At 35.2% G+C, this 12024-nt stretch overlaps 1 protein-coding gene and 1 long non-coding RNA gene across 6 annotated transcripts; one reads left to right on the forward strand and one right to left on the reverse strand.

Annotated features, from left to right (window-relative positions):
* Positions 1 to 24: 24 nt before the first annotated feature.
* Positions 25 to 11931, reverse strand: LOC110829494 (uncharacterized). 4 transcript variants are annotated; one of them, XR_002542982.2, is made up of 4 exons: positions 11587 to 11931; positions 8448 to 8675; positions 1211 to 7642; positions 25 to 969 (listed from the first exon to the last, which is right to left on the reverse strand). It is a non-coding gene; the product is annotated as an uncharacterized LOC110829494 (long non-coding RNA). The 4 variants fall into 4 exon arrangements; XR_015534127.1 differs by having other exon boundaries at positions 1076 to 7642; XR_002542981.2 differs by having other exon boundaries at positions 1076 to 7739.
* GlcAT-I (Glucuronyltransferase I) lies at positions 2119 to 10319 on the forward strand. 2 transcript variants are annotated; one of them, XM_022063224.2, is made up of 7 exons: positions 2119 to 2252; positions 4391 to 4452; positions 4714 to 4835; positions 6617 to 6776; positions 7567 to 7710; positions 8499 to 8795; positions 9076 to 10319. In XM_022063224.2, exons 1-7 carry the CDS (start codon positions 2120 to 2122, stop codon positions 9172 to 9174), a joined length of 1017 nt encoding a protein of 338 aa, XP_021918916.1. In that variant the 5' UTR covers position 2119; the 3' UTR covers positions 9175 to 10319. The 2 variants fall into 2 exon arrangements, with proteins under 2 accessions (XP_021918916.1, XP_021918917.1); XM_022063225.2 differs by having other exon boundaries at positions 7567 to 7698.
* Positions 11932 to 12024: the final 93 nt, after the last annotated feature.

Consider the following 12024-nt stretch of genomic DNA (forward strand, 5'->3'; position numbering starts at 1 on the left):
AGATGAATGTCACATTCAGACACCTGATGTTTACTACTACATATATTGTAACATTTATGTCAAACATAAGTGCTATGTATAATATTATATTAAACAGTTTCTTACATCATTATTTTACATAATGTAAATACCCTTCTCTAATTCTCACACTTCCTTGAAATTTATACACTTTCTTAAAAAATGGTTAAGAAACTGTAAACAAACAATGCATTGACAACACAGAAATGGGATACAGTTACTTCAGAAGGATATTTAAAAAAGAGGTCTCTCAACTTCTCAGCACATTATTCTTATGTACTACACATCACTATCCAATTTACACTCTCACACTTAAACAAAACCATTTATATTTCATACCTTCTGTTCTTACACACACATGACACTTCAAGTCTGAAAGGGACATTAAATCTGAGTATGGAAGTAATTTGGAAAGACACTGTATTAAATATGATTTGGTGATTATTGATTTTTACATGTCAATGGATGTGGTGCGACCCTGAAGCCACACAAATGTAACAGATGTGTGCCATACTTACGAAACACATCTTGGGTTATATGACGAAACACATGAAGACTGAGAGCTGAGGTTAAACAACGTTTGTGTAGTGCTGATGTTCTACTTCATTCATAACGTCTTAAAACTCCGAGGAACAAAAATTTTTAAAAAACGTCAAACTGACACAACAGGTGTCATAATTCCCATTCAAGTTACATCTGTAATCATTATATCTTACCCTAATTTAACTAATTTTTTATGGTATACTCCTTGAATACAAGGCCAACTCTTGGTGCACAGAAACAATTTGTGTTAATTTCCAAACCATTCCAGAGACTTCTACCAGTTCTCTGCTAACCAACCACAACTAAAGTCACTGAATCTGTTTCCCTGCTAGTATTTCGAATTTCTTAAAATAATTTGTAAGTTCAAGGCCGACTCATCTTTCTTCCACGCTCCTGACAATTACCTTCCTGAAACAAGAAAAAAAAAAGATGCATCTCAGAAAATGTGATTAATGATCTACATTTTACGTACACTTCATATCTTTCTTGTTGGTGTTTCGATTTGATAACTTACATCTCTTATGATAACAGAAGGCTGATCAACAGAAAGTCTTAAAAACGATCTATTAATACCAATGTTGTTAAACAGTCATTGATGACCAATAACAGTACAAACGCAATCTGTAACTAACCTATTTCGCCAACTTACGTTTAACTTTAAAATTATAACTCATACAAAATTCTGACTTATAATGATAAATCAATGGTAATTCCAATAATCCTACAGTGAAAAGTATTGCGTTTAAGTTTGAGCAAAGTTTGCGCGTTGTTCGCTATCTATGTTGGCAGTCCACTTCCGCTAACCTCGCTTAACACAGCAGATTGCTAACCGTGATGTATTGAGCATAGATATTCTACCCACAGATAATACGAACATTTCTCAAAGATAGAGGACAAGAGAGTGAAAGAAGGGGAACGAGATCCATCAAATCTTAATCTAAGCCTAAAACGCGTCACAACCCGAATGGCAGATTTGTGCGGAACGAAATGTCACAGTCCAAATTAAAACAGTATGTGTATGACTATACTAAGATAGGAATAAACCATGCACAATGAATGTGAATTTTCAACTGCCAGAAAAGAACTAGGTATAATGAATGAATTACCATAACAGAGAAATTTAATATGTGCATCGCCCTTTTTTTAACTTATTTTGTCTCCTCTATCAGCAACCCAGGTGGTTTGCCAGTATATAAACTCGTTGACATTTATTTCAAATTCTTAATCCAGTATAAATAAACGTTTCCAACTATGCAATAAAGAATTTATATACAATATGCTTCCCATCATAAACGAGAACTATATTCACTAGCACAAAAGGCAATAATTTAACAATGCAGAACATTGGCCAACCTGGTAAACTGCTATGTTGGTGTCATAGATAACCTGCTGTTTCGTGTACTGTATGCGTAGGCGGGGTGATCGGATACTCAACTGTGGCAATAATAAAAGCAATAAAAGATGTGAATGTTGTATTGTGATTACTACATGAGAGAAAGTGATGAGCAGGTAGCCAGTTCAAGCAAAAAATTGGCCTGTAGTAAATTCTTTGTGAGTTATGCTTCAAGAAATAAAACAAAATAATTTAAACTTGACAGTATCATCACAAGAAATGGGAATGAAAAGAAGGCTGTTGCTTGTACTTACTATTGTAATTGTGATAATATGGTTTACAAGTCTACGGAATAGAGGTAGGAAAGTTAGGCGGTCATAATTCAGCACTTTTGAAGTGGCATGAACTCAGCTTTTCAACACATCATGCAAACGGGGCAACTGGTGCAACAAGTTCTTGAAGCTTGCTTCTAATTGATCTTCATTGTCATTTTTCTTTTGTCATACATTAAGCCCTATGTTCAAAACTTTTCCAGACACTCCAAGCCTGGAATTTTTACTTAATATTTAACTATTACTCACAAGCACTGTCTTCAATAAACTGTGATGCTGTACTGCTACTAATAACCTGCAATACTCCTACACAAACATAAAAATCATAGTTATCATGAAGTTATCGTGTGTTTATACAGTGAAAACTTACAAGGATGGGTCATTGGACTTGGGCCAGGAATTTGAATGAAAATGGGATCGATTGGAAGTAGATGTCTTTCCCTTTCATGCAGTGGTCCTTGATTTTATAAATATGTGCTTCAAAGATTTCCCTTTTGCATGTGTATGGTATAAGTTGCCCTATTCAGTGGCAGGGTATGATAGTCATGGGGATAAGGGTTCCAGCTTCAATCCTGTATCTTTTATGTCAGTGAATATTTTGAAAAAACTTGTCACAAAAGGATATATTTCAGAAAGTAAGGCTTGCGGGACAGAAGGTCAAAACAAGTGTGTCTATTTTTCATCTACTTTCCACTGATCCCATTATCATTGAAATCCCCAACACAAGTCGAATGACCTCTCATTATGGGGAGTGGCATTAACCCTTTGAATCTGAAGCTCAATTAAGATTTAGTTCCAACCACAGAGAAAATCCTCCCCTACAAAGATCATTTGGTTAATGCTCTTTACAGAAATCCCTTGAGAATTGTATCAAACCCATAAATACATTCTATGGGTAAAATGGTTACTGTTTAAGCAGGTGGTACATATAATTATCACTGGGCTTATAGAGTTAAGTTTCGTGGATGGAAATGAAAGAGCAGATTTATGCTCTTTATTCAAGGAAAAATGTGGCCTTGGTACCACTGGATAGGAAGCAGGATGGGATACAGGACCATGGTGAAGAGAAAGACCCAAATGCTCTTTTCAAGAAGTGAACTACTACAATCCATTCCATACTTTGCCACAGTTCTGGCTGAGCTATAATGATTCATCTAATGTAAAGACTAAATGAGCTCATTATTTACAGATTATGGAAATATGATTCACCTTTAACCTAAATATTCACTACCTAGACTTCCAATACCTACAATTTTCCAATACATAGGTGAATGGAAGTATAGTAATGTCGAGCAGTCTGTTTTAATTTTCTTGGATATTATCCATCTAGTAAAATATAAAACGTAAAACGACGTTTCGGAGATGGGGCTCTATCTCCGTCTTCAGGTTCCTACTTTGTTGGGCCCACTAGATAGAGCTAATCCCTATCTCCAGACAAAGTAAAAAAGTGAAAGTCCCTGAATAAAAAGACATCACCACACCATCCATCCATGGGATGTAAAAGAATAAAATAGTAGAAATAAAATTCGTTAAACACGATAAAGCCAAATAAAGCAAAAACTCACAAAATGTGGGAATAAATACAAATGAACATTAATTTGAAACTCGATGCACAACTTGAACTTCTTTAGAGATGACCGGAATCCAAATAAGAGATAAATCCAAACTAGGCTGGCTGATAGGATTGGCAAGTGGTGCCATGTGTGCTGCCTCCTTGTATTTCCTGTAGATGGTATTGGGTTCTGTTAATAACACCCTGGCTCCATCCCATCAGACATGATGATCTTCTTCATACGCATGTTGGGCCAATCTGGATTTCTCCAGCAGGCCCTGTCTGAAGTTAATTAGTTAATTTTCTTGTCTGTCAGTGTTACCTCTGACTTTTAGTTTTTACTCCTAGATTCCTATTTTTATTAATCATCTGAAGCTAAGGCATGGCTAAATAATATTTAAAAATTCATTCCCTACCATACAGAAAACAAAGTACTGCCATCAAGAGATTACTTAGTGCTGTTTAAGAATCATGCAAAATGCAGTTACTAACAGAAAATATGTTAACATGAGCAGATAATTGGGACCTATGGATTCATATTATAAGGAGATATGAAACTTTCAGTGTTATAATTCATATGTAAATTAAGTTGCTTAAAACACTCCATTTCAGGTACAATAGGTCTATCTGAATCAGTATCTTCAGAATTAGAAATTGCAGCTCTTAAACAAAATGTGAGTATGACTGGAGAATACAACCCTTTATTTTTGTACTTTGTTTAAATTATGTGTTTCATATTCTTCAATGTTTGTGTCCCAGTGATCTCATAGTATCTATCCACCTACATCTCAAACTTAATTTCTGCTATTACACACATCTCTTGGTTTTCATAATTTCAGTAAGTTACTTTTACAGAAACATGATCTATACTGAGAGTGTATTAAACCAGATATCTCACAGAGTAGACACTTTATAAAAGATTTTTCATTCTTCAGTTAGCAAAACTGTCTTCAGAATGCAGGAGCTGGAAACCATCAAGACTCGACCCCCATTTGCCAGTGATTTATGCAATCACACCGACATATGCAAGGCCCGTTCAGAAAGCAGAGTTAACACGGTAATACATTTATAAGTTGCATGGCGAATAGAGAAAATCCTGTAAAATGGTATTCTTTTGCAGGCATTGATTATATGATTTATTTTATTTAACATTTTTAGTTTTAATTTATACCATATATGGCTATGAGCCGGGATAGCTCAGTCAGCATAGTGACTAGCTACGGGCTGGACGACCGGGGTTCGATCCCTGATGGGGACCGAGGAGTTTTCTGACTCTGGGGCCCACCCAGCCTCCTCTACAATGGGTACCGGGGTCCTTTCCCGGGGGTAAAGCCGGCCGGGGCGTGATGCTGACCACTCACCCCATCTGGTGCCGAGGTCAAGAAAGAGAGGAGCTATACCTCCTCTCACCCCAAGCGCCTGTATGGCACGTAGCGGGACAAACTTTACTTACCATATATGGCTAACCCAAAACATGTTTCCCTTCCTCTTTTCTGGAATCTAATGTATTATAATCTTTGAAGTTATTGAAAGATATTTTTTTCAAATATTACAGTTTTCTGTGATCAATGTCAGTGTATACTATTATTAACCCATTCAATATCATTATTATGGCACTCTGCTTTATAGCAGAACAGTTAAATCCCTGTTATAATGTGCTTTTGACATGGGAAAACTGTTCCGTCATAAAGAATTAATGCAGTATACTATATGTCTTGATATCACAAATCTGTCTTATATTACAGTAAAATCTTAGCATAACAAACTTTCGTGGGATCACAAATTATATTCATAACAAATGACAGTAAACATAAGTTAATAACATATCATTTATTGTTTTTACAAAGGTCAATGCATTTATGTTTGATAAGTGACTGCATGTTCCACCTGATATTCGCAAGCATGAAAACTATCATTCATCCTACAATTACAATAGAAACTAGAGCCATTTAAAGTTAACATGATTATGTAACTTATCCTTCATCTGTCATGCATCGAGGTTTACACATGCTCCAACTCACCATGCACTGCAGTAGCTTATTGGTGAACCATTTAACCCCCCCAATTTAAAATCCTGTGTGCAGCCTCATAGTAAGGGCATTTAAATCCCCTATTCCTGTATAATAAAGTTTATTGTGCATTCTTTGCACAAGTGCACATACATGAAATATTGTGATATTTATTACAAACATCACAGCAATGGATACCCAGCAGGTAGATTTTCATTTGTCATTTCAAACACTGCCACCCTTTGATAATTGGAGTTGCTTGCCACTTTTGTGTCATATGCTTGATTATCAACAATTTAATTATCACTGTCACTAGATTCTAGTCCTAAAAGGTTTTTGTCCATACATTCTAAAACTGACACGATACTGATGCCATTAGTCAGCCTCCTTTGTTCTTATCAAAGACTGTCATCAGAATATTGACATCTAGACTACAGTATATGTGTTTTGTATGCCTATGACACCTAATGCACGTTTTAACAAATTATCTGAAAGAAACAGTGGTATTTTTTAATTATGAAACTCTGCTTGTATTGCCACTACAGGGTTTGCCTGGAAAGGGTTAACACTGTAAAATAGATTTTGTTAAACTGAACACACACACACATCCTGAATGGGAATGGAGTTCTGCTGCATTACAATGAAGTTCACTGTAACAATGTTGTGAAATATTTTTCCATAAGAGTATACGGAAATTTGGTAGCAGTTTTAACAATATTTTCATTATACTGAAATTCTGTTTCACTGGTGTTTGTTATACCAAGATTTTACTGTATTATCTGATTACATTTTAGTTATAATGGAAATTAAGTTGCAGTATTTTCTACAGTTTATTGCACACACTAATGCTTGTTCCTAACCTGCACTGGATCATTATCGAGGATGCTGAAGTTCCATCATCCTTAGTAGCGAACCTCCTGAAGAATTCTGGTATTACATATACACATCTTACTGCAACCACTCCTAAAGAATGGAAGCTAAAAGAGAAGGTCTGTTTGCTTTATATCTATATATGCATCATAATATTTAAAATTTCTAGAAATTGTTGGATGAGTAATGCAATTCAAAGGCCAAAGAGTAACTAAACATTTACTTAAATGCTGTTCTAATTATATTATTATGATAATTTGCTTGGACATTATCCATTATCTGTTATTTAAAAATTTAAACATTCTAAAATCCACCAAATGTCAGAAACTTGCTCTACGTCAGTCTTTTTGTCATGTAAGAAGGTACTTCTATGGGCTCATCTATCTTCATCAGTGCCCATTGATCAAAATTAACTTCATCTGATGAGCCCCACAGAGTCAGTTCTCTCTTACCTGAAGATGCAGTGGATTTTAGAATTCTTCATTTCCAAATATTTAAATAACAAAAAAGAACGCCCAAGCAAAATATAAGAAAAATGCATTTATGTACATTGTTGATACAGAAATAAATTTCAGTTATTATCCAAACTGGTTCATTTTCTTTCTTCCTTTAATCACAGTAGAGAATGAGAGGAGCACTGTTGTTTTGTCAGTGTGTTATGACCAAAATTAAATCATTATTAATGCTTTTTCTTGTCTCATTGTCAACCTAATAACTTGCTTTCATATTCTTATACAAAGGTGTTGTAGACAAATACACTGACTTGGGGCAATCATACTTTAGAAATAATCAAAATCACTTACCAAAATACTGGACTTTTATGTGCTCACATTATTAACTGTGTGCATAAGTCTTAGTATGACACTGAACAGAACTACAAGTCTCTGAAACGTTGCTTATATCTGACAGGAGTCCAACTGGAAAAAGCCACGTGGAGTTCAACAGCGTAACACTGCATTACAGTGGATCAGAAACAATCTGAAAGCTGATGATCAAGGAGTCATCTATTTTGCAGATGATGATAACTCATACAGCTTAGAGGTATTTGATGAGGTATATATATCTGCATTCCATTATGGTATCTGTGATTGATTTAATATTTCGTTTTATTAATATTTTGCACAAGCTGTATATGTAAGCATTCCAGTATCTTATTTTAATTATAATTATTTATATTAATTATGGTCTTCAGCACAATTGTACTGAAGGTTGTGATTACTGTGTAACTGCATTCATGGACTTCTTCCAGTAGCAGAGCATCTGAAGCTAGTCCATGATCCATTTTGTGAAGAACATTATTGAGAGTATGGTATTTTTATTGAACAATTTTCAGCAGCTAACTTCCTGGTAGAAAAGTCTGTTATTATAGGATTTTAGGTTAGTGTTGCTTGTAAATAAAACTATGAGATACAAAGTACTGGAATTATAAATAAATGTTTATAGATTTTTTCTTACATCTGTATAAATATATCCAATTTATCCCCACTATTTAATTTCCAAAGTAATGGTATCTGTAACATTATAAAAATGGTTATATATATATATATATATATATTTAAAATGTTTCACAAGAAATTTTATATTACATTTCACAACAAAGGTATACTCTCCTGTTTTCCTGAACAGTTTCATATCATACTGAAGTCTATATCAAATTTATATGCATGCATAAGTATGTATTTCACAAAAGCAAAGTCAGCTATTACAGGAATACACTTGTCACTACCTGGGACACCTTGTACCCTGAAGTTATTCATAGTATAAAAAAAATACAAAACAAACAAACATACCTTTTACTGTTACTTTATAACTGAGGACTGAAACCTCTCCTCTTCTTCCAGATGCGAGACACACAGGTGGTGAGTGTATGGCCAGTAGGGCTTGCAGGTGGTCTCATGGTTGAGATGCCTGTGTTGGACCCCAAAACAGGCCATGTCAAAGGATGGAACAGTGCTTGGCGACCTGAACGACCATTTCCTTTGGACATGGCTGGCTTTGCAATAAATCTGTCTCATTTCCTGAAACATACAGAAGCCAAGTTTTCCTTTAATGTGGAAAATGGTTATCAAGAATCAGAGATTCTACGGCATTTGGCAACTCGAGATCAGCTTGAGCCTAAAGCAGACAACTGCACCAAAGTTAGCACTTGTTCACTATGTATCTGCTTCATGATAAATAATTTATTTTGGTAATAAATTTGTGTCACACCTTTCCAAGAACTTCCAGCTGTGTTTATAACATGTTCAAGGGCCAATGTAGTGAAATCACACACATGGTAATAATCCTGGTACACCCACAACAAAAAGCATGTAGAAGAGGATGTGTTTTGTGATTATCTTATTCTAGAATTGACAAGAAACAATTGTAATATTGTTCCTTTGGGAGAATGGATGACCTAATGATTGATTATTTTTGCAGGTATATGTGTGGCATACAAGAACTGAAGCTCCAAAGCTCCAAGCTGAAAAACAGTTAAACAAGAAGGGTCTGAAATCACATGGAGGAATAGAGGTGTAGGATAAACCAATACCATACAGATATTACTGTAATGCTTAAATCTTTGACTCAACTAGGAATATTCCAATTCAAGGACCCTAATGAGTCCTTCAGTGCAGAAGCGTGAACTCGGTCATTAGGTTGGAGCAAGTCACTTCAAATAATACTCATCCATGAACAATGTCATGTTCAATTCTGTAAAGTTTTTATTTTAGTCAGGTACTGTTGATGGTAAGGACAACTAATCATGAGATGGCATGTGGGTTGCACAGTGTTGGAAGACAGGAATGTGATGATTGAACCCACAAACTTTCATATCATGACAGTTTGATTTATTTTACATATGTGCCAGTTCAATTCCTTGTACCTGTAAAAGTATCTTTACCATATCACATGAAGCAGCTGTTTGTAATGCCTTCTAGTCATACAGAATGATTCAGAAGTCTGTCAGACATTGTGGGTACATTAATCAGTCACTGAATACAGGGCCATACAGTACGGTGCTGTGCTCGTGTGTAAATTCAAGTTGCAGGTGGACACTTTGAACAGCTATTTAAGTTCCTCTGAACATTTTCATTAAACTCCTTTATCTTACTTTCAAACTACAGTGACTCCTTTCAAAACTGGATCAATATTGATAGGACTGTTTTACTCAAAATCTCTTAACTGATGTACTCAAGAAGTTTGGAAGACTTCCTGAATCAACCTGTATACATGGAAGCACTTCAGCCTTCTGTCATCTGACCATATGCATGTTGAATGGAAAGTTTAATGCTCTTAAAGAAATATTACTTCTCTTTTTTGAAAACAGTATTACCTTCCCAGTAGCTTTTCATATTAATTGGGCATTTCAAAACAAAACCTTATTCAAAGGACAAAAACTAGTAAGGAAACAATGGAAATGTGAATAGTATTCACATTATATGTACCAGTACCCATCTACAATTCAAGCTCTGATGATTAATTAAACATTTATGACATAATACAATACTTTGGAAATCTTTGCTAATTTAAATTGAAGGCATGCAGTGATGTTTAATTGCTTGGCCCATTTAAATTGCTGTGCAATAGTAGCAAACTGCATATCATCATTAAATAATCTGTATTTATTCCAATTTTTACATTAGAATATCATCTGTAAGATTATGAATAAATTTATGCCAATAGCTGATGTGTCTCATTGAACTGTGAACCCTCCTGCCTATCTTGGACTTCTGTGATGGCATATTCAAAGCATCTACTTGTTTCAGACTGTTCTTGATGGAAAATGAGTCAGATAAATATTTACTGATACGAATTTTGCTACAGGTTCCATTTAAGCACATTTTTATTAGAGGCTTCTTTGGTATACCAAATAATTGTAATGGAACATAAAGTCAGATCTTGGCATACACATATGCTGATGATGTTAATTTATTGGGTGATGATACAAATGCTATAAAGAGGAACACAGAAGTTTTACTAGAAGCTAATAGAAAGGTTGGCCGAGAAACAATTTCAGAAAAACTAAGAACATGTTAGTATCCTGTCAGCAGACAGGCAGGCAAAATCATATTAGGGTGGATAATAAATCCTTTCAAAGCATGACAAAGTTCAAATATTTGGGAACAACAATAACAGATAAAAATGATACTCATGAGGAAGTTAGGAGGAGACTAAATTCTGGAAATGCTTGCTACTTCTCAGTTCAAAACATTTTGTCTTCCCATCTGATTTCTAAGAACCTGGAAATTAAAGTATACAAAACAATAATTTTGTATGGGTGTGAAACATGGTCTCTCACTCTGAAAGAGGAACATAGATTGCAGGTGTTTGAGAATAGGGTGTTGAAGATATTCGGGCCTAGGTGAGAAGACGATGGGGTCTGGAGAAAACTACATAATGACTAACTTAATAATTTATACTCTTCCCCCAGTATTGTCAGGGTGATTATGTCGAGAAGAATAAGATGGGCGAGGCATGTAGCATGCATGGATGGGACAAGAGGTGTGCACTGGGTATTGGTTGAGAAGCATGAGGGAAAAAAACCGCTTGGAGACCTAGATGTAGATGGGTGGATAATATCATGTGGGATCTATGGGAGATATGAGTTGAAGGCGGCTAGATTTTGCTGGCCCAGGACAGGGACTGGTGGAGGGCTTTGGTTAATTCGGTGATGAACCTTTGGGTTCCCAAAGCCATCTAGTTAGTTATGAAGTAAGGGGAAATTATTCATAGGATGTGTGAAAATTGTGCCAGAACTGAATTCAACTGTACTGTATCTTAGCACTAATTCCTGACTTTTCAAACACAAAACAATATTTTACAGATTTGCATTTCTGAATTCAAATATGATTTAACGCCAAAACCCTGGATGAATAAAACAAGAACTTAAAGCTTTGGCGCAAAAACAGAAGAAGAAAAAACTGTTTTAATGTTCAATCTTATACTTACTGTTAGTTCAATTGTGCTGACATGTCCTATGTTCTACGTCCTAGGGCTAGATCTAGATAAATTCCATTCTATGGCAACAGCTGAGAAAAAGAAAAGTTGTCACATCAGTGACCAAACGCAAAACAAAATGGCATTATCAAAAAACACTTCGGCAAACATGTTATAAGGAGAAACAAAACTGACTGACACAAATAAGATTTCTACGAACATTACTGGATATTCAAAATTTAGATCACCAAACAAATCCACACGTCAGAGAAAAATTATGTTTTAAACATTACTGATATAACCTAAACCATGTAACAACACGATAAAACCTATAAATAGAATGTAAGAAGAAGATAACGCAACATTAGAGTCAAGGATTATGGAGGGAGCACACTGCCCTGCACAAAGACAAAGAAAACATGGAAATATCAACGCTAACAAATATTCACA

The sequence above is a fragment of the Zootermopsis nevadensis genome, unplaced genomic scaffold, assembly GCF_977971745.1.
Source record: "Zootermopsis nevadensis isolate Lab colony 2312 unplaced genomic scaffold, Znev_1.0 Znev_ptg000008l, whole genome shotgun sequence".
Taxonomy (NCBI): domain Eukaryota; kingdom Metazoa; phylum Arthropoda; class Insecta; order Blattodea; family Termopsidae; genus Zootermopsis; species Zootermopsis nevadensis.